Here is a 23,112-nt window from a genome sequence, read left to right on the forward strand (position 1 = left end):
TTTGAAGAAATTTTGGAATTGTATGAAAAACATGCTGCTATACTGGGATTTTCAATAAGAAAACATACAACTAGATTCAAACAACACACAAAAATAATAACTGAGAAAAACTATGTGTGTTCTGCTGAGGGAAAGAGACATTCAGGTCAGAAGAAAACAAAGTTAGTTGAAATGGTTGATGAAGAGGATGTAAATGTAAAAGCAAGAAAGCCAAGACAAGTAGCCATTACAAGATCAAATTGCAAGGCATGCATAAGAGCAAAAGTGAATAAAGAAGGACAGTTTGAGGTGGTGTCTCATGTTATTCAGCATAATCACGAGCTAACAAAGCCACAGTGGCATTATTTGCATCGTTCTGAAAGAAAAATGACAGAGGAAAAAGCTGAAGCAATCAAAACAATGAAATCTTCAGGTTTAACTACAATGGACACTTACTATTACATGGCTACAGAGGCTGAAGGAGAACAGAATGTAGGCCATAGTGTTGTAGATCACCTGAATTTCTGCTCAAGGTTAAGAATGGAACAAATTAAGGCTGGAGATGCTCAAACTTTAGTGAACATTTTAAGTCAAGAACAATCAGAGGATCCAAACTTCTTTTTTAGAGTGAAGTTTGACAAAGAAGGAAGAATTTGCAATATCTTTTGGAGAGATTCAATGATGCTAGAAGACTATAGGATATATGGAGATGTTCTTGTCTTTGATACAACATACAGAACCAACAGATATAATCTTATATGTGCTCCATTTGTTGGCATAAATAACCACTGGCATAATTGTATGTTTGCATGTGCTTTTATTGGGGATGAAACAACAGATTCATTTGTGTGGTTATTACAAACCTTCTTCAAAGCTATGGAGGATAGAAAACCAACTTCAATATTCACTGACCAGGACCAAGCAATGGCAAATGCAATTCTGGAGGTAAAAGATTTATATTGACATCTTACATATTTGAGATCTGACAATAAAGTTTTTCTTTTCACATAAAAGTTACCCTTTTATCTGCATAAAGTTATCCTTTTTAGTGCATAAAGTAACCCTTTTAACAGCATAAAGTGACCCCTTTATTTTCAATGCAGGTGATTCCTAATACAAGGCATAGACTTTGTATATGGCATTTGGAGCAAAATGCCATAACCAGATTTGGAGCTCTTAAAAAAGACAAATAATTCAAATTTGCATTCAACCAGTGCTTAAAGATGTGTGTGACAGAACAAGAATTCGAAGAAAAGTGGCAGGCAATGTTGCAGAAATATGAGTTGACATAACACTCTTGGTACAAAAGAGTGTATGAGTTGAAAGACAAATGGTGTCCTGCCCTTAGTAGAGATTTCTTTTCAGCAGGAATCTTATCGTCACAAAGGAGTGAAAGCACTAATCATGCTATAGGATTCAGAGCAAGTAAAGCAACTACTTTGACAGAATTTTATACCATATTTAAGAAGACAACCAATCGTTGGAGAAGCATAGAGAAATATGATGAGTTTACCTGTAGCAAGTCAATAGCATTCACTTCATTGCCTCTCTCTGGAATGCTAAAGCATGCTGCACAGGTAAAAAGTTAACTGACAACTACATAAATTACACCTAATATATGGCAATTTAAATGAACCTACATGATTTTGATGTACAGGTTTTCACTTTATCACTCTTTAGAGATTTTGAAGAGGAGTTTGGATACTCTATGGCAACAACTGTTCAGATGTTAGGCAGTAATGAAGAATGCCTACTTTATCAAGTAACACTAGAAGACAAGCCATGGTCTGCACATCAAGTAAACTATATACATGAGAGCCAAACTGTATGGTGCACTTGCAAAAATTTTGAAGCATCTGGATGGTTATGTTATCATTGCATTAGAATTCTACATTTGCATTCAGTAACAAGAATACCAGATAAGTATGTTTCAAAAAGATGGACTAAGTTTGCAAAAACAGAGGCATGGGATAGGTTGAAGAATCAGGATCCTAAACAGCAATATATTCCATGGAGGCAAACAATGATGAGGAAATTCTACAATCTAATCTTAAAAAGTCAAGAAAATGAAGACACAAGAGCATTTATGGAAGAAAGCTTCAGAAACAGTCTTAAAATGGTGGAAGACTTACTTGCTATTGCTGCTCAGAAAGAAAGTGCAGAAGCTGCTTCTAACATTCCTGATGTGGCAGACAGCACTCAAAGCAATACTGACGTTTCTTCAGCATCGAGTACAAGCACAAGTGTACCACAAATACTTGATCCTAAAAGGGCTGTAACAAAAGGAAGAAGCAAGAGAGCAAAAGGAGGACTTGAAAAAAGCAAGAGAAAAAGAAAACCAGCACTGCCACCTCCAAATTCAGAATTTGGATCAAAGACACCTAACTTACGACTCTTTTAAGATCTTTTTTAGAACATTTTTTTTTCGAAATTAATATACCTTGTATTGTTAAACTATTTTTCTTTTGTTTTTTTACTCTATGACAAGTTTAATGAAAATGTGATTGACACTTTTATTAGCAGATGTTTAATTCTTGGAAACATCAACTTATGTTACCCTTTTAACGTATAAAAGTAACCCTTTTTCATGAATAAAAGTGACCTTTTTCATGCATAAAAGTTATCCTTTATATCCACTAAAAGTTACGCTTTTTGGTAATAAAAGTTACCCCTTTTGTCAATAAAAGTTACCCCTATCTATCCAAAAAAGTATACCTTATCCTTTCTATCCACTAAATCAACCTTTTCTTTGTTAATAGTTACCTTTCTAGTAATAAAAGTTACCCCTTTTGTCAATAAAAGTTACCCTTTTCATGCATAAAAGTTACCCTATCTACCAAAAAAAGTATACCTTATCAAATATAAAAAGTAACCCTTTATATGCCACAAAGTAACCCTTTTTATGCACAAAAGTGACCCCAAAAAACATACACAAGAACCTTTCAAATTACTTAATGTATGCACATACATCAGTATTCCAAAAGAACCAAAAACTATCCACAAAGTTTAATTACATCATTTAACTTGATGTATATGCACAAACATTAAGTTTTTTCATTGTTCAAAAAATACTCCTAGACCTAATCAACCTTTGCTTCTAACAGTCATTTCACCCTTTAGAAGGAGTGTACTTGTCTGTCTTCTTTTTTGCCCTTTTTCCTTTGGGATTCTCTTCGTCTGCCTCTGCCTTTGCTTCTACTTCAGCTGCCATTTTTCTTTCTTCATTATCTTTCTTCTTCTTTGCAGCAATTGCATCCTTTCTTCTCATTTCAATTTCCTGGCAATAAGCAGGATCTTTCTTCTTCTCATTGAACTTCTCTAATTCTGACAACACATCATTCCTAGATTCATTCAAATCACACAGCACCAGTGTCGTACAGATCTCACCTCGCAGAAATTTTCTCCCAATAATCTCACAATAGAAAAAAAAAAACTTATCAATATGTAATTAATAAAAGCATTAGAAAGGGAAAAACTACATACAAAATAGATGAATAATTACTGTTTTCAGTTCATTTAATTTGAACGATTCGCCAACAAAATGGAGCATGTGATACATGACAAACACCCCACAGTCCAAATTGTCAACTTTTTTTTCTTTTCTCCATTCCAACTCAACAATTTGAAACCTATAAGAAGGTAGCTGAGAACTCTTTGGATGATTTCTTTTTCCGAGAAAAACACCCATTTGATCACACTGACATAAAATATAAAAGTTTAGAATAAAATAAAACAAGAAAAAAGAAAAAAAAAATTTAAATGGAAACAATAAGTAAACAGAAACATAACAATGAATCAACATAAACATACCAAGTGTGAAGACAATTCTTTGGTATATTCAAGAGCATCATCACGCCAGATGATATTGTCAAGATAATATACCACCTCTTTTGTATGATCAATAACAAACAAAATGTAGTGATTCTCAATAAGAACAGGAAAATATATCTGAAACAGAAAAAATTAAAACACTGATTTAGACAGATTAACACAAAATAGAACTTTTTTAAAGTTTTGATAGTAATTTATCATGAAATATACCAGTTCAGCATCCATAATATCACATTCAGGATTCTCATAGCTCACCCAACCTTCCCATAAACCGTGCAAATCATTAACAGCTTGTGAAACTTCACCTTTGCCAATGTTTTCACAAACATGCAAGAATGCAAACTATTAAAAAGTATGAGAACTTGTTTATATAAAAAGATAATAACTTTAGTACACATAAAGGGTAACTTTAATGCACATAAAGGGTAACTTTAGTGCATATAAAAAAAAAAATCAAATTACTTACACTTTGCCTCACACCAAAGAAGAATTTTCGAGGACCAGAATCAAAACATGCCTTCTCGTTCAAATACAGACAGTAGCAATCAATGATACACCATCTAATTCTAAGTGGAGCTACCAGGGATACCATGTCTTCTCTTGGAATTAAAAAATTCATCCTAATAGTAACAAGATTCTCACTGCAACAATAAAAAATAAGATAAGCATTAAAAAAAAAATAAAGGAAAAAAAAACATATAAAATATAATTATCATAAAAAATGACACTTAACTTCCTCATCATTGAATCATCCTTCAGTAAACAATAATCAAGAATTTCCTGATGTAACTTTGGCAAATTCTTGAAAATCCGAGCATTAGCCCTCAAAAACAGAGTAAGAAAAGGAACATCCACACCTACTGGCCCACAGTCGAGTGAGCAAAAAGATTTATTGCCTCTGACGATACGTCTAGAAGCATTTGCTACAGAAGGCCCAGCATCATCCTCAGACCTATTCATCAAAACACTTTTTCCTTTACCATTGACATCATCCTCAGACCTATTCAAATTCAAATCTTCTGCAGGTTCATTATCAGGAACATCATTGTTATGACCTTCAGGTTCATGATCAGGAACATCATTGTTATGACCTTCAGGTTCATAAAAATCACGAAACATTTCATGAATAGACTTCATCTTGTTACACTCCTCAATTAAACCATCTAAAAGCTTCAGGTAATGAGGATCAGAAAGTAGCTGTTGTGTTTGAGAAAATACAACAAGATCATCAGAGGATAATGATTCAGTTCTGCGAGAAGCAATCATATCACTCAAGGTTTGAAAACCCTGTGACTGAACCAACAATAATACATCCATATTTCTTTTGACCAAAAGAAATGTTTCATGAATAGCCTGCAAACATATGAACCAATAAGAAACTATACAAATGTAAAAAATAAAAATAAAAAACAAATGAAAATTCATGATATATGCATAAAGTTACCCTTTTAAATGCATAAAGTTACCCTTTATTATGCATAAAGTTACCCTTTAAAATGCATAAAGTAACCCTTATAACTGAATATTTAGGGTAACTTTAGTGCACAAAAAGGGTAACTTTAGTGCATATAAAGAGATAATAACTAAATAAAAAAAAAAAAGAACACTTACATCAGTTGAAATTTCTTTAATTTCATCATCAGTCATCACACTTTCTGGAAGATCAAATGCAAGAATGCGGCCACTTCTACCACTTGTAGAAGCCCCTTGACCACAAGTTTGCTTAACAACAGGAGTTACAGGATCCCTAACTTCAGGCTGTGAAACAGGATATGTAAGGGTATCCAATGGTCCCTGCCCAAAATCACTAGCTTTAATCTCCAAATTGATCCGCTTCTTCATCTTCGCATCAGTCCAATGTTGAATCAAAGGAAGGGTACTACTTTCCTTTTCTCCTTGGAAATTTAATCGATGAAAATACATAATTTGCAAAGCTAGCAAACAACCACTTACATTTTGAGCATTTTCATCATTCTTATACTTCACAACAGCCTTCTTTAATTTTTTCAAAACATATGAACACCAATCAAATGTTTTGATTTCATCAACATTTTCCACAGCCTTCAGCAACTTCAATGAAACAGTCCTATTAGTAGTAGGAGCTAAGAAGCTAGACATAGCATGTAGCACAAAACATCTCTTGAATTCTTCACCACCATCATCCAAATCAACCATCCTAGACTCCACTTTTGACAAATGCAGAGGTTGCTTCTCAGTAAGACCATAATCAAGTCTCCAGGCCATGACTGAATGATACGTTTATCTACACTACCTTCTTCAGGATTCTTCTGAAGTTCAGGAACAGCAATCTCACTCATAGGCAAGCCAAAGACATCGCATATATCATTTTTAGTAACTACAAACTCTTTACCAGCAGCAATAGTGAACATGCAGCTACCACCATTAAAGTGTTCAACCAACCAATGTAGCATTTGACGATTCAAAGTTTTCAATTTCAGATGTAATAAACCACCAAAACCTATTTCTTCAACAGCTTTTTGTTGATTAGGACTAAAAGTACTCATCATTAATTCCAATGTGTGTGGTCTGCACCTTGCAATCAAGGGTCTTTTTTCCCTAAATAATAATAATATAAGTAAAACAATATCAGAATCAGAATCAGAATCAGAATCATGATATATATGATTAAAAAATACAAAACAAAAAACATTTATACTTACACAACAGTATCAGAATCAGAATCAGAAACTACTTGCAATTCAGCATCTGCTTTGGCCTTCTTAGATACAATTTTAGACTTCCTAGGAGCTGCTTTAACCTTCTGAGGCTCTGCTTTGGCCTTCTTAGGAACAGTTTTAGCCTTCACAGTTTTAGACTCTGGTTTGTCCTTCTCAGGAGCTGCCTTGTTCTTTTTAGCAGGCTCTTTACCCATTCCTTTTCCCCTTGAAGGCGATTTATAACGATATCCACCTATTGAACCACCTATATCTAATTAATACAGAGGATAACCATAAATTACAAATTCACAAATTACTCATGGGAAAATTTAGAATATATGCATAAAAATCCTTTTAAATGCAAAAAGTGACCCTTTTAAAAGAATAAAGTGACCCTTTTTACTGCATAAAGTCACCCTTAAAATACAACAAGTAACCCTTTTAACTAAAAAGTAACCCTTTAACAAACATAAAGTGACCCTTTTAACTATATAAAGTGACCCTTTTCACTGCATAAAGTCACCCTTTAAACTACAACAAATAACCCTTTTAAATACAAACGTGACCCTTTTGACAGAATAAAGTGACCCTTTTCACAGCATAAAGTGACCCTTTTCAAAGCATAAAATAACCTTTGTCATGCATATAAATAACATATGTATATATTACTCACACACAATGCACATATTACTGGTACTCAAACACATATACACAAACACAATGCAGATATGCATACTATTCTCATAATCTAACTAAAACCTAACATCAAAATTTGAAGAATAATGAATAAAACTTCTGAAAACAAACATGCAAAATTTGTTTAACATGTAACAACACCACAACACATATATATCAAATTTTGAACCAATTATCACAATGAACAATAAAATAAAGCAAAATTAAACATAATAACTTCAAAATTGAAATTCAATTATCATAATATGCATAATAAATCAACAGAAAACAATAAAAAATAACATGCACTACTAATTCGACATATATAAGCGAAAATTCAATTGAAAATTCGAAAAAATGATGAAAAATTTAAATAAACACACCTTCTTCAGCATCTACAGCCTTCTTTGTAATCTTCTTCTTCACCATTGCTGAAACTAACACTACAAAAAACGAAAACAAAATCAAAATCAAAAAACCTAAAAATCGAAGAACCAAAACAATTTAAACTAACAAAAATCTCAAAAAAATAAGTAAACTAACCAGAATTAAGCGATAAACAACTTCACAAGTGAAAGAAAAGAGAGAAAAAGCTCGAAAAGCAACAATGGAGGAGAGAGAAAACGATCGCAATCGCAAGTTAACTGGTTTTAGAGAGAGAAAAACAAGGAGAGAGAAAGCAACAACGTTTGAATGAAAGAGAAAAACGAGGAGAGAGAAACTTTTATTTCTTTATTCAATTTTAGCAATCATTACACCGCACGTGCATACCCACTACATTGCTTGTCCGAAAATTTCGCCATTCATTAAATTAATGAACACCGGCTTTTTTAAAAAATTTGTGAGAAATTAAAAGAGAGAAAAAATATGGGTGATGAAAAAAAATGAGCACGGGAATCTGTAGAGTAACCTGAGCAAGTCCAGGTTGCAGTGCACACTGTATCATCAGTCGACCAATCACATCATGTGCTACAACTGTTTCAACAAGTTCGCCACCAACAAGCTTGACTAATGGTTCATTATCAAGATCACTCAACTCCACCACAACATGACCCCGTAGTCCTTCCTTAACGCCAGTAAGGCTTAGGACAACCCTTAAGGCTCTTGCATCACTCTGACGCAAAAAGGTAATGACAGTTAGGGAAAAGAACACACATTGCAGGTAATTCTCGAAAAAGAAAGATATTGGCAGAAAGATTTTCCAGAAACCTGGTCAGAATTTTCATCAGAAGCTAATACAATTATACCACATGCCTTTGAAACTGAAACCTGAAATTGCACACATTTGATTTAAATTACCATTCCAGATAAGCCGATGGACCAAATACTCTAAATTGAAAATAAATAACAGAAGTCCCCATGAAATCAAATTCAAGCTTGGCTATATCCATCTCCATCTCCTCTTTGTCTCTTTCAACAAGAACCACAACAACACCACCTCCATGGCTTTTATTTGCTATTGCTAGTTGCTTCAAAAGTGAACCCTGCAGTGATAGAAATTTAATTTCAAATGATAAAGGATATAAAAGGTGGAAAAAAAAAAAAAAAAAGCTGGGAACTCCAGTAGAAGCCCTTCTTCCTATATTTTACAAGACATTTAAATTTTAACAGACTCTCTCTGGCAATCGCTTATTTGATTGTAATTAGTCAAATGAACAATCCAACGCTGCCAGCAGTCATTGCAATTTGCAATACTAGTGTTCAATGAGGGTCTTCAATAATTTCACCTGTATGGGGTGTATCTTTTGCAGATGTAAGATCACACAGTTGTTGGTTTTATTAAGTATATTCTTTTAAATTTCTGAAACAACATCTGTTAAATTGCATCAGTTCACCTAAAGCCAAGGTGATGATAGTGCTAGAGTAAACCTAAAACTTTCAAGCAAACTACGCTTCTCTGTTTCAGAATAATAAAGGAAAACATGATCTTTATGGTCAAACCTTGTCAACTTTGACCATTACATCACACCACTAAGTCAAACCTTTATCTTATTATTCAGAGTAGTTATGTTGTCACCTCATGAAATGCATATTTTAAGATAGCTCCAAGTCTCCAACACTGATGTTTTTACATTATTGCAAGTTAAGGCGTATTCAAACTAATCAATGATCAATGCTTAAGAGCTTTATGCATTATACTGCTGTATAATACAGGTAGTGCTAAACAAACTATATGAGATCTATAATCCGATGGGCAGGAGGGCTATCAAATAGACAGATTAGACTTTCAGGATTTGGTCAGGAACTAAGCACCAGGATATAATAACTACCGATAGCCTGATAATTCTGAGTATACTTCGCCAGCAACTGTGAAAGAAACAACTACTAAAATTCAAATAAGCCAACATACATCAGTTGCACCACCCCGCCCCTCCCCCTTCCATACTTTAAATTAAAATGGAAAATAAAGTTTGAAAAGGACAGAAAACCAAGTTTTTTATTTCATAAAATAATTCATTTCAAAAACATATTGGCAGCATAGCAACTAATAAGTAAAAAGGTAAAATGCAGAATTCAGCCTCAGGAGAAATGCTGTCAAAAATGCACTAACCAATTTGTCACTCCATTCAAGGATCAATACATGATTGCTCTCAATGACTTCACTCTTTCCTTTTCGCAGTGAATCCACTTTCTCAGAAATAGCATCAGAAATGAGGCCCAACATCACGGCAAATATTAGCATACCTAGACACAGAAACAATTCTTGGACCAATGCCCACCCTATCAGCATGATTTCCAGAGTCTGCAACAAAAGTCCAAGACAGCCAAAGAGCCTCTGCCAGGCTATTATCACTTACGGCATAGAATGCCAAGCCCCAAATCCTATAAGAAATACTGTTGCAAAAAGAAGAGCAAGCAGCTTTGCATACGGATAAACTGAGAAGCACACATCAACCATATATGCAATTTTCTTCTTTGGAGGAACCTCTTCCTTATAATTCTCTGTCCCCTTGCATAGGCTTTTTAGTAACCGAGGAAGACAGTCAAGATATTTGTACACCAGAAAAGGAAATAACATGGTGAAGATCACAATATATAGAGCAAAAGTTTTTCTACTAAAGTCACTGATATAAGATGATGAATTGGCATTATTAAACTGAGCGAAGCTTTAGGCACACTACTATAAGTAACATCATGACCTTTACAATAGCTGCGGAGTTCACTTACTTCAACCTGCACATGGTAGAACATTGAACTTATGGAAACTCTCAAGAGCAGCAAAGAGACTGGTGCTAATCAAATATAGATTCAACGCAACAAATAATAATTCTAGACCTTTAGAATTGCAAAGCATAAGCAAAAGTGAACAAGTGGGATATACTGCGGCATAGAACGCAATTCAAGGAGGGTGCATCCTACAGAATGTCATCCAAGTTGAGGCAAGCTTGAGTTTCCTTAGTGTAGAACCAACATATGTTAGTGACAAATAAAACCCCAACTCTCCTAGTTCCACGTAATATACATACGAATTTCAATCACCCCTCATTAATTGGATGAATTTACAAAATAGACCCACAAAGTAATAATCAACTAAAAACAACCTGGACTTGACTCTTAGTTTCATCTCAAGTACCCATGTTGATACTCGATATGCAAACATGGGTACGAGTATGTGACAAAAAATTAAAATGAATTACAACCTTTAAGTTGGTTATCAATAACTATATACTAAAAGACACACCAGCAATGACACATGTCATTTTCTGATGTGTCCTTAATTTTTATTTTTTTTTAATAAAATTCAATTAAAGAAACAAATCTTATTTATAAAAATTCCATAACCTTATACAATATAATTACTTAAAATAAAAAAACGTTTGACATATCTTTAATACAAATATTTATATAGCTACAAAAAAAAATCTTAACATAACTTTGCTCATTTTCTACATTAGTTAATATCTAATATATCTTTGGTAATCCTTTATTTTGCTCAAAATTTGTAAACTATATTTATAGAATTATTTTGTTTATAAAAAACTAATTATAATGATAGTTTAATAATGATTAATGAAGATTACCGTGCATGGCACGGGAACTAACATAGTACAAAAGAGAGAGAGAGGTAGAGAGTTATGGTTTTATATATTATTCATAAAAACAAAATAACTTAAATTTTAAACCTAAACTTAACAAAGACGCCAAAGTTAGTACCCATAAAATACTATCTTAATTACAACATTCAGTTAGTTTTACAAAAATTTACCCAAAAAAGTAAATAGAGAATTACAACTTTAATAATATACATGAAATAACTTAAATTTTATACCTAAACTATACCTAATAAGGCCCATGTTTACTTCACCTTAAAAAAATAATATTCTTTAAAAATAATTTCAATTCAGTATAAATAATTTCAGTTCAGCAAAATAAAAATAATTTCAGTGCAGCAAAATCAGCAACTTTAAAGAACAAATATAATAGAAATCAGTAAAAAAAAAAAAAAAAATTTAGTTCAACAAAATAATTTCTGTTCAATAAAATAAATCTAAGTTCAGCAAATATAAGGGAAAGTGAACATGCTTAATAGAGACATCCAGGTTAGGCAATAATCTCTCCATACCTATTTAATTGACACACCTTAATCGACACATGGTTTAGGCAATAAAATAATTGATTTATATATATATATATATATATATATATATATATATATATATATATATATATATATATATATATATATATATATATATATATATATATATATATATATATATATATATATATATATATATATATAACAAAAGCATTGCATACTATTTTTAATTTTATAAGTTGAATCAAAGTGAAGGAATTTTGAACACTTGCTTTTGACACGTCATTTCTAATATCACTTTTAAGTGCAAGAATATATATCCTATATGCATACTATTATATATACATATGTTCCCGTAAAAAATATACTCCCTCTGTCCCTTTTTTAGAAGCCTATTTGTAGCATTTATTACTCACATAATAAAAAGAAATAGACTTCTAATTTAGGGACGGAGGGAGTACTTATATATACATTTGTTAGCACAATGATTTTACTATCTTGAAATTTAAATTCAAATGTGTATAACCAAATAAATAAGCAAAGGGTAATATCATAGATATCTTTGTAATAACATTATTTTTATGTGTAGTATATATATTATTCCCTCCGTTTCATAATGTTAGTGATATATGGAATCAATCACAAAAAGAAGAATATTCGGAATCTAACGTTGAAGTACAAAATAATTCATATTAATTTACTTTATTTAAGTTTTTTTTTTTTTTTTTTTTTTGGGGGGGGGGGGGAAGCATAAGTCATAATGCATAATTTAAGGTAGAGTCATATTATTAATCCACAACTAATTAATTCCATAAAAATTATGTTAAAAATGGAACATATTCAATATAGATATATCTTTTTTAAACACCCAAAATACTATATAGGACTAACATTATAAAATGGAGAGAGTACCTTATCTAAAGTTTTTTGAAAAATACAAGCTACCTAATATAGTTCATGATTTTTTTTTTAATATATATAGAATATAATTCATGATTTGTATTAGCTCTAAAACAATTTTACGGTAAAAACTCAAATGCCAATTTCTCCGATCCCTCGAAAATCAGTTTTAGAGCTAAATTAATTAGGAAAATTGGAAACCAATAATCCCACCTTTGCATTTTCTTCTCAAAACAATCCCACCTTTTCGAATTCCCACAATAATCCCACCTTTTACCCTAATATTCTTAAAACAAGCCTTTTTACAGGCAACCTAAACTACAGGTCAACCAATATCAATTCCCTCCTTCTTTATCAACTAACCCTTTAAAAAAAACAAAAAAAAACTAATCCTTTTTTTTTTCTCATCTTCTTCCTTAACGAACTGGCCTTCGATTGCCATGCATGGTGAATAAATATTTTTAAATTTTTTGTTTTTGTGGAAATATCAGGCCACATTATAAATACGGTGTACGTTGTTGAAGTGAAATTGCGATTTGGGGAAAGAATTGATGCGCTCTTGTTTTCCAGGTAAATGACTGAACCCTAACTTGTGTAAATGTCGATTAAGTGAAAAATTTGTTGTTAGATCATGTGTAACTGATTGTGTGTGTAATTGAAGCCAATTAATTGAAGAATTATGCAGGTTTTTTTTTTCAAATTTTGTACTGAACCCTAAATTGCGATAAACCCCCCTTTTTGATTTCAGATTGATATGGATTGTATAAGTCTGAAATTCTATCATGGTGGTGTGTTTAAGAAAGGGAGAAATGGATTGTGGGTGTATTATGGGGGGCTTTATAGGACTTTTGCTGTTGACCCGGATGAATTGTGTTGGTTTTATTTGAAAGAGTTAGTTGATAAATGTGGTGTTTATACTGGTGAATTGAAGTTGTATTATTTAATGCCTGGGCTTGATTTGGAGAGTGGACTGAGGAGTGTGTATGATGACAATGAGGTCAGAGCAATGGGTGAAGTTGCTTTGCAAAGTAGATGCCTTGACTTGTATGTTGTCCATGATGTCAAAGATCCTAACTTTTTGACCCGAATTAAAATATCACAAACAGGGTCAAGTATTGCCCAACCCATGTGTAATACAGTTGAGACCTCTAGACCCAAAAAACTCACTCCTAGAAGGTCTGCAAGGTTGACCAAGGAATCTAATGAGCTGTCAGACAACATGATTTCACTGTCCCAACAAACTAAAAAATCAGACCCCACAATGGACCCCACAAAAAAGATAAAGAAAACAACAATCTCAAAACCTAAAAAAGCATCTTCTGTGGCTTTAAAACTGGTCCCTTCTACCCCTTTTATCCCAGAAAAACCTACTCAAACACAACCTACTCAAACAGAACCAGAAACCACTTCATACCCTGAGGATAACTTTGGTAGATCTAGGGTTCCTGATGATTATGACTGGGAAGATCCTAGACCTGAAAGCCCCATTCCCTTAGAAAAATTGCTGTATGATGCAGACTTGAGTGGGGATGAGTGGGACAGTGAGGACTATGAGATAAACAATTTGAGTGGTTAACAAAGTGACCCAGATTATGTTGCAGCTCATGATATAGACTACAATGAGTATGTAACTGAAGAGGATGATTTGCTAGCTGACTATCAGATATATGAAGCTAGTTTTGAGCCTGATGGTGAAGTTATTGAGGAAGAAGATTTGGATGACTTGAGGGAACCTGAGGTGTTGGAAGTTGACACAAGTGATGATGAGCAAAGTGTAGCTAGAGATCTAGTTAAGGGGTTTAACTGTAGTATTATTGAGCTAGAAAATAAATTACAAGTTGAGGCTACTGAGGGTAATCTGAATGCCCAAAGAGAAGAGGGATCAGTTGTGAGGCATCAAGATGTGAGGGAGGGGAATATTGTTTCAGAGTATGAAGATACTGATGATGAGATACACACACCACCACCAAGTGATGAGGACACCACTGCAGAAGATAGAAAAGCCAGAAAAGGGTTGCTAGTTAGGAGAGACACTGACTTTTCAAACTTTGAGTGGGAAATTGGACAGAGATTTACTTCTAGAGAAGACTTTAAGCAAGTTGTTTCTAAGTTTGCTATTTATCAAGGAAGGAACTTGTGTGTAGTGGCTGCAAACAGAAAGAGGCAACAAAGAATAGGTGTAAAGTGTAGGCAGGGTTGTCCTTTTCTGGTTGTATGCATCCTGGGATTCTAGGAGAGGATCTTTTGTAGTTAAGAGATTGAAGGGTGAGCATACTTGCCTTAGAAACATGGAGAAGAACATCCAGCTGAAATCAACCTGGTTAGCTGAGCAACTGTTGGATGTATTCAAGGCCAGACCTCATTGGCCAGCTAAAGAAATAATTGAGACTGTGAGGAGAGCCTATAGGGTGATTGTGAAGAGGGATTTTGCATACAAAGTGAAATGGTATGCTCACAAGAAGCTGCATGGTTCCATGAGAGAGCACTATGGAAAGTTGGGTAGGTATCTTGAAGCCCTGAAAGCTGCTTGTCCTAGCACTGGTGTGGATTTGGTCACATACAAACATAACAACAAAGGCCCCCTAACTTTTCAAAGACTTTACATTTGTTTTGATGATTTGAGGAAGGGTTGGAAAGCTGGTTGTAGCAAGTTAATATGTGTGGATGCATGTTTCCTGAAAACATTTCTTGGGGGGCAGTTGATGTCAGCAGTGGGTAGGGATGGCAATGACCAGATGTACCCTATTGCTTGGGCTATGGTGGAAGGTGAGAACAATGCATCATGGGAATGGTTCATGCTGAACTTGAAAAAGAGCCTCTCCCTTGATGATGGTGCTGGATTGGTTATTCTGTCTGATGAACACCAGGTATACCTTCTTTGAGCATTTTTTTTTTAAACAAAATGTTTTGTACCAGGGATGAATTAGTGCTGCTTTTAGTTTGTGTTGTTTGAATTTTAATTTCAGTCTTTCTCTGTGTGTGTATATGTGTACAATCTATTCTAAGGAGTGTGTCAATGGTGTTGCCAAATGCTGAGCATAGGCACTGTGCTAGGCACATTTATGCTAATTGGAGTAAAGGGTACAAGGGAGATGAGTTCAAGCTGATGTTCTGGACCTGTGCTAAGTCTTACAGTTAAGCAGACTATAAGGAAGCATTAGAGGTTTTGACAAAAACAAATGCACTTGGTGTAGAAGCTTTTAAAGGGCACAATCCTAGTGTGTTTTGCAGAGCTTTCATGAAAACAGATAAGAAGACTAATGTTATAACAAGCAATATGGCTGAGACATTCAATGGGTACATAATCAATGCTAGGGCAAAGCATTTGATTTACATGTTTGAAGACATCAGGGCTGCTCTAATGAAGAGACTTGTCAATAAGAGGGATGAAATGATGAAGTGGACCAATGCCTTATGCCCTAGGATTGCTAAGAAACTGATGCAAGAGAAAGAATAAGCTGCAAAATGTGATGTACTCCCATCTACACACATAGTCTTCCAAGTTAACTACCGCTTGGACAGCTTGAAAGTGGACTTGAATGTAAGGACTTGCACTTGCAGGAAATGGGATCTCACTGGAATTCCTTGTTATCATGCTGTGGCTGCCATTTTTTTCATACACAAAAATGCAGAGGACTTTGTAGATGCAGCCTATACAATATCTCAGTACACTAAAGCCTATTCTTTTTCAATCCCTCCAGTTGATGGTGAGAGGCACTAGCCTAGAATAGAGTTTACCCTTGACCCACCTCTAATCAAAGTTGGACTAGGATGACCACGGAGAAACAGGAGAAAGGACCCATTTGAAAATCCCAAGAAGCTTGGAAGGCTTAGTAAGCATGGCATGGAAATGACTTGCACTTTGTGCAAGGAAAAAGGCCACAACAAAAGAGGTTGCACTAACCCTAGATATGCTACCCTCCCACCAACTGAACCTCCTACAAAGAGACCAAGGGGCGGGCCTAAGAAAACCCCTATCATACAAGAACAACAACAAGTTTCACAAACCCATGCTCACCACACAGCTACTGCAGAACCCTCTAGACTAGGAAAAGGAGGCAGAGTTGTGACTAGAAGTGGTGCTAGCGGGGGTAAAGGGAGGATCTACTAGAGGAAGAGCTGGTAGCAGGGGAGGTGAATCAGGTGTCAGGGGTGGGAGAACTGGTGGCAATGGAGGGGAGTCAAGTGTAAGGGGTGGGAGAATTGGTGGCAAGGGAGGGGAATCAGGTGTAAGGGGTGGGAGAACTGGTGGCAGGGGAGGGGAATCAGTTGGTAGGGGAGGGAGAGCTTCTGGTAAGGGAGGTGAAGTAGTTGGCGGGGGTGGGAGAGCTGGTGGCAGGGGTTCTATGGGTGGGAGAAGGGGTGGGAGAAGGGGAAGAAGTGGGAGCACTGGTGTGCCTCATGGATTAGGTATTATTGTGACACCTGATGGAACATCTTTCACCAATGTAAGCTCCCATCTTCATTTATGTTATTATTATTATTCTCAATTTCTTTGTGAACTTCTACTACTTATCTATACTACTGTGTGTTGCAGGCACCAGGATCTAGTGCACCTGTAAATGTATGTGCCTTCACCAGCACATACTCCTTCAACTTTAGTCAAGCATCCACCTCTGCAAATGATGGACAAATTAAGTAGGATTAGGTTGGGCTTGTTGGTGTTCTTAGTATCAGATTGTTAAGTGTTCATTTTTTTCTTGTGACTGTAACCCTTATGTACTTCAATTGTGTTAATTTTGTAATGTATTGAACATCTGTTAGTCTGATGTAACTTTGGTGCTAATGTTTCAATTATGTTAAGTATGTTTTCAACATATGTCTCTTTTTTTATTACATTTCATAATCTTCCATGCCAAATGAGTTTTTTATGCACATGTTGTTTGCAAATGTATGATAAATGCCAATATAACCAATTCAAGATACATACTTCAAAATATCATCATATTAATCCAGTTCAAAAGATATACAATAAGTACCTAAATAATGCAGCCCTATCAAATAACACCTACAACCATGACAACAACAAAAGTAGAGCTACTACTGTTGCATTTTCACTGAAATGACTACTACAAACAATAATTAAACCATCATTAACAAATGAGCTTCTTAAACCCAAAAAAAGACCTACACCCCACAACATAATCCCACCAACCTAGATTAAACCCCAAAAAAGGACCATTTACATCCCTGCCTAGTACTACCTCCTAGTATTACTCCCTTCACCTCATCAACAACACTACAGTGAAAAATGCCCAAGAGAAGATCAAGGTCAACATGAGCTTCTTATCACTGTTGTTCTCTTTCATCTCGAAGAGGGTTTCAGTCGTGGCAATCCCTATCTCTTCAACCTCATCAACCAATTTTTCCTGTTTAGCCTTCAACTTCCGCACCTTTTCCTTCAGCAGCTCAATTTTGTCCTCCAACTCCATGATAATTGAGTTCTTATCAACTATCCGTGCTTGTAGATCGCGAATATCATCAACCTCATCAACCCATTTGAAGAATCCGCATGTCCTCTGTTCCTAGTAAAAAAAATTAATTAATTTCCTAATCAAACAACACAATAATCCCACCAATTATAATTAAAGAACAAATTGAATGGAGGGATTTTACCAGCCAATAAGAACAACCGTAAAAGCGCTTTCCTTGGGTGGGATCGTCGTGCTTCACCGTCCTCAAAGGCGCAACCTCATCGTGATAGCAGTAAACAGGGAAAAGAGGAGACCCTGATTTCTTGGACTTCGAAGATGAGCCATGGGAGTGTTGACTTGCCATTGCTAGCTAAATTCTGAAGCTTTGAGAAATTGCAGAGAGGAAGAAGAAAGATGGAAAGAATTCAATGGGGGGTGGCTGGCCTTTTAAACGAGATTGAAGAGCACAAGTTAGGGTAAAATTAATGGCGCTTAACCAACTGTATTTAGTGTATTTACCTGCTAAAAAAAAGAAAATTTAATTAACCGGTCATTAAATGAAAAAAAGCTTGTTTTAAGAATATCAGGGTAAAAGGTGGGATTATTGTGGGAATTCGAAAAGGTGGGATTGTTTTGAGAAGAAAATGTAAAGGTGGGATTATTGGTTTCCAATTTTCCAATTAATTATCTCTTTATAGTTGTTTCACGTTTAGTTATTGAATCATCTTTCCTTATATCTTCCATTCTTTTCAATTTCAACTTTAGTTTTGAAGCACCAAAATTCACTGACACAATATATACTCACAAAATAAAAAATGGTCTTGCAAAATACTTCGTAGTAAAACAATAAAAATATTAAAAACAATAATAATAAAAGGAAAAATTGCCCGAAATAATCCCACCTTTGGGTCGTCCGCTAAAAATGATCCCACCAATGGATTATTTTTAAATAATCCCACCTTTACCCCTCAATCTTTTTTAATGGTCCCAACTGATCAGTTAACTTGTTATAGTAAGTTACTTGACATGTGTCGGCATCCGATTATTCCAAAAATTTTAATTAAAAAAATTTTAAAAAAAAGTTAAAAAAAAACATTAATTAATTTTATAAATCACCACCAGCCAATCCACTTAACCACCTCCTCTGCCACCGATCCCGCGCGCCCCGACCTCCCTTACCACCGTTCCCGGCGCGCCGATCGCCCTTACCCAGGAATCTGGTTGTCCCACAAATCCGACCACCTCCATCCCCCTATTCAGGCTTGCTGACCACCCCCATTCTCCTATTCAAGCTCGCTGACCTCCCCTATCCCCCAATTTCAGCTTTACCGACATCCCCCATACCCCTTCGGCCGCGCCAATATCCACGTCTCCTTCCGGCCGCGCCGACCTCCCCTATCCCCCAATTCCAGCCTGGTCGAATTCCCCTGCCCCAATTCCGTATTGAGCCCAATTTTGGAATTGGTTTGGTGGTTTTCGAAGGGTCTTGAGTTAATGAGTTAATGGGGTTTTGGAGTTGGATTGGCTCGGTGGGATTCCGGACAGCGCTGTGGCGGTGGTTTCGGATGGGATGGTGGTTCTAGGGTTTGGGTTTGGGTGGTGGTGGGGATGGTGGTGCTGGTGGTTTTTTTTTTTTAACTACTACTTTTTTTTTATTTTGACTAATCAAGTAACTATACGTGTCAATTAAACTTTAAAAAAAATTACCTACACAACCGGTTCCAGGTAAAATGGGACCATTAAAAAAATCGGTGGTAAAGGTGGGATTATTTAAAAATAATCCAAAGGAGGGATTATTTTTAGCAGATGGCCCAAAAGTGGGATTATTCCAGACAATTTTTCCAAAATAAAAATTGAAGAAATTAGAAAGCGCCATATACGGAGCATATTAGAAAATTACACACCTGAAGTACTGCCACCCTCTTCCACAACGAAGTCGCGTAAGCTACTAATGAAAAACAACTGAAACTGAGCCGCCAAACAGACAAAACAAACCAAATCCACATCAAAATTAAGTTCAAAAACAATCAAATTCATTCAAACGATTGAAACTATAATCCAACCATTAACTACCAAATTGATAGATTAAAGAAAACTCATTGACTAAATAAAAGAATACCTAGTTTCTAGAACAGAGAAAACGATTAAACAAAGTGAATTTGGGATTAGAAGAAGGCATGGAATTAATGGAAGAAAAGGGGGGATCTTTAAAATGAGATTGATGAGATTGAGAAGTCGTAGAAGTAATGGATGAATAACATTTACGAAGAACAAGTTTGGGTCTCTGTGATTTCCGAGGGATTGGAGAAATTGGCATTTGAGTTTGATTGAAGAAGATGAAAAAAATGGTGGTGAATTTTTATGGAAATTTGATGAGAAATTGAATTGAAAGTTTGGAGGAAAAAAGGAGGAGGATTTAAACAGCTGCCTACTTCACTTTTTGCATTGCACCTGAGTGGCCATTTTGTCTGTTATTAATATTTTTTCAGTTTTTAATTTTATTGTCTATTGTTTAAAATGTATTTTAATAATCTCATCGCCAATTTACTTTTAGTAATCTATTTATTGTCAAAAATAATCCAATTATGCTATCAGTTTGATTTTAATGGTCCCAACAGATCAACCACTTTTTATAACAAGTAACCATGACATGTGTCAACACGTGATTGATTTTAAATTAAAAAAAAATTAAAAAGAAAAAAATTAAAAAGGAAAAAAAAAAAACCTAAGAACTACCACCCCCTCCCTTTCCCCATCATGACACCCAAAGCCTAACTCCCAGCCTACCAAAAAACGGTCGGCTGCCTTCCCTAACCCCCAAAGATTGGTTCATTGAACCCACTGATTTTTTTGGAAAAAAAAGTTTTTTTAATTTAAAAAAAACGTATAAAAATAGATATATATAATTTTGTCTACAAGGGTTTTCGTAATAAACAATTTTAATTGAAAATTGTTGTTAAGCATGTTAATTCGTTTGTGTACAAAACACTAAATGTGGTATTCGACCTTAATTGATGCAAATTATGTCTTTTATTATCTCTTCCCCTTCAAAGGAGAAAAAAATGTCAATGTAGAGTGCTAATTGCCAAGCTACCTACCTAGACTAAGGAGAATCCAGGGAGGAAGTTTCGATCTTGCAAGTTTTTTGATCCAATCACCGAAACAAGGGGCTGCAAGGTGTTCAAGTGGGTTGATCAACCTGATGGGACATATTGGCAAATAGGGGTTATCAACAACCTCCTGTTGGATATGAAGCTGCTGAAAGGTGAAGTCAATGAATTGAAAAAGGGAGGTTGATGAAATTAGTGGGCAAAGGAGGTGCGTACTTAATGAAGTTGACAATTTGAAGATGAGATGCAAGGCTTTGAACGTTGAAAGAAAAAGAATGAACAGGGAGTGCAAGGCAGGACATATATCTTCAATCAACTGTTTAGCTTGGGTGGGCATGGCTATTTGTATTGGTTTGTCAATGGCTATAGTTTTCCTAATGGTTAGGGGTGTTTAGTAGTAAGCTATAAGAAGTAGGTGTTTGAATGAACATGTTATGACTTGAAGTGTTGGGAGCTTGTGTGTAATAAAATATGTATTAGAATCAAACTATTTATGGCATGTATTTGATGTTCATTTGTGATGGTTTTAACTTGAGAAAATTGTTTGGACATCCACATATTAAAGTAGGAATTGGGGAACGCTGTATTTGAACAAAATGTAAATTGGAAAAGTTAACAGAAATCTTGATATATAGTTTCCAAAAGATGCGTTCTTCATATTGTTTTAATGGCAATGAAAGCCATATAAAAAACTGACACAATGTTTCCTAATGTTTTATATGTTAATGACAACCGTATAAAAACTGACATAATTAAGTAAACAAACACATTTTTAAGTAGCCATTTATACATCACTGAGCTAGGTTTACATTCTTAAGAGTTTGCAGCTTGGCCCTTGTTACCCCTCCTATATGGGGTGGTTGTTGAACTGTGTTTGTTGCAGGTTGGCTCGAGGAAGCCTTTGTCTTTGACTTAGCCTTCTGCTTTGTTTTTGGCTGAGATGAGCTTGGCTGACTGGAGGTTGCCTTCCTCGACTCTAATTTTGCTTGCTTACTTAAGGGAAAACATCCTTCATGTTCTTGAGAAAAGTTTTTGTTTGCTATGCTGTTTGGACCAGCCCCAATTGCGTTCTATGACATGGTTTAAGATAGTCCCAGTTAGTCAGATTACATAATACAGCAAAGAAATGTACATCAACACATAAACTATTTGTTTTACCTTTTTTGTAGCTTTGATTTCTTTCTTTTTCCTCTCCTCCACCATCCAAGGAGTGTCTGCCTGCTGACCTTGTGACATCTATATTTGGTGCAACCGATAGTTTGTAGGTCTTGGCAAATCCCCCATAGTGACTACATTGCTTCTTCCACTTTGTTGTGCTAGGCTGACTACTTGCAATAGAACAATCTCTTGGCTCAAGTTTTCTTTTTTTGCTCTTTGGTCTCCCAGGTTGTACCTTAAAAGCAAAAGGTTGTGGTTCCCTCATTTTTACTCTCTCCCTGTGTTTGGGACTAGGCATTGGTTGGACAAGAGGTTCATAAGAATCCCTATATATGTCCATGGTGTAATATGGGTCAACATATGCCTCTACGTCACCCCTCATATCCAAAATGCATGCATAGGCTGGACACAGGGAATCCTAGTTAGTTTCCAATGGTAACAGATGCAAGTTTCCTTTTCCAAATCAACCACTACTTGATCATCCATCAGCTGCACTTCAATTGTTTGCCCTCTTGATGCTTGCACAATACACTTCCTAGCCACAAACTCTATCCTACCCAAGACATTCCTTACATATGGGGTAAGGTTGCTTGTAATTGTTTTGGAGTCCTCCCACTTTTCCTTGTTCCTATTCACCATATACCTCCTCATCTGTAATACCCCGTATTTTTGAAACGTATTTCTAATTATTTAATTAATTAGTATTCTCTTAGAAAGGGTATTTTAGTAATTTATTTTACTATTTGAAATTTGGAGCCAAAATGATATTTGAATTTTGGCGCCAAAAATATTTTAAAAACTCAATTATTATTTTTGGATTTTGGATA

The 23,112-nt window shown here is 35.1% G+C and overlaps 3 protein-coding genes across 3 annotated transcripts in view; 1 reads left to right on the top strand and 2 right to left on the bottom strand.

Annotated features, from left to right (window-relative positions):
* Positions 1-20,334, bottom strand: part of LOC145565154 (ion channel protein) — a 33,068-nt gene extending 12,734 nt beyond the window's left edge. The window contains 9 exon segments of the mRNA XM_081625242.1: positions 8,074-8,277; positions 8,373-8,432; positions 8,492-8,647; positions 9,715-9,850; positions 9,852-9,981; positions 9,984-10,263; positions 10,266-10,337; positions 19,922-19,985; positions 20,114-20,334. Of these exon segments, the coding sequence (XP_081481368.1) occupies positions 8,074-8,277; positions 8,373-8,432; positions 8,492-8,647; positions 9,715-9,850; positions 9,852-9,981; positions 9,984-10,263; positions 10,266-10,337; positions 19,922-19,985; positions 20,114-20,334 (1,323 nt within the window).
* LOC145563892 (protein FAR1-RELATED SEQUENCE 5-like) lies at positions 6-2,494 on the top strand. The gene is made up of 2 exons (XM_081624291.1): positions 6-924; positions 1,083-2,494. The coding sequence occupies exons 1-2, from the start codon at positions 172-174 to the stop codon at positions 1,170-1,172; spliced, it is 843 nt and encodes a 280-aa protein (XP_081480417.1). The 5' UTR covers positions 6-171; the 3' UTR covers positions 1,173-2,494.
* On the bottom strand, positions 3,032-4,795 carry LOC145563893 (uncharacterized). The gene is made up of 4 exons (XM_081624292.1): positions 4,277-4,795; positions 4,021-4,152; positions 3,790-3,927; positions 3,032-3,391 (listed from the first exon to the last, which is right to left on the bottom strand). Exons 1-4 carry the CDS (start codon positions 4,427-4,429, stop codon positions 3,089-3,091), a joined length of 726 nt encoding a protein of 241 aa, XP_081480418.1. The 5' UTR covers positions 4,430-4,795; the 3' UTR covers positions 3,032-3,088.
* Positions 20,335-23,112: the final 2,778 nt, after the last annotated feature.

Source organism: Chenopodium album, chromosome 10 (assembly GCF_948465745.1).
Source record: "Chenopodium album chromosome 10, dcCheAlbu1.1, whole genome shotgun sequence".
Classification (NCBI taxonomy): Eukaryota; Viridiplantae; Streptophyta; class Magnoliopsida; order Caryophyllales; family Amaranthaceae; genus Chenopodium; species Chenopodium album.

Excerpts from the sequence above, each read along its gene's own strand:
- LOC145563892 (XM_081624291.1), top strand. The coding sequence starts at position 172 with ATGGTTGATGAAGAGGATGTAAATGTAAAAGCAAGAAAGCCAAGACAA. Across the intron at positions 925-1,082 it reads TGGCAAATGCAATTCTGGAG|GTGATTCCTAATACAAGGCA; the intron begins GTAAAAGATTTA and ends TTTTCAATGCAG.
- LOC145563893 (XM_081624292.1), bottom strand. The coding sequence starts at position 4,429 with ATGAATTTTTTAATTCCAAGAGAAGACATGGTATCCCTGGTAGCTCCA. Across the intron at positions 4,153-4,276 it reads TCTTTGGTGTGAGGCAAAGT|TTTGCATTCTTGCATGTTTG; the intron begins GTAAGTAATTTG and ends ACTTTTTAATAG. Across the intron at positions 3,928-4,020 it reads ATATTATGGATGCTGAACTG|ATATATTTTCCTGTTCTTAT; the intron begins GTATATTTCATG and ends TTTCTGTTTCAG.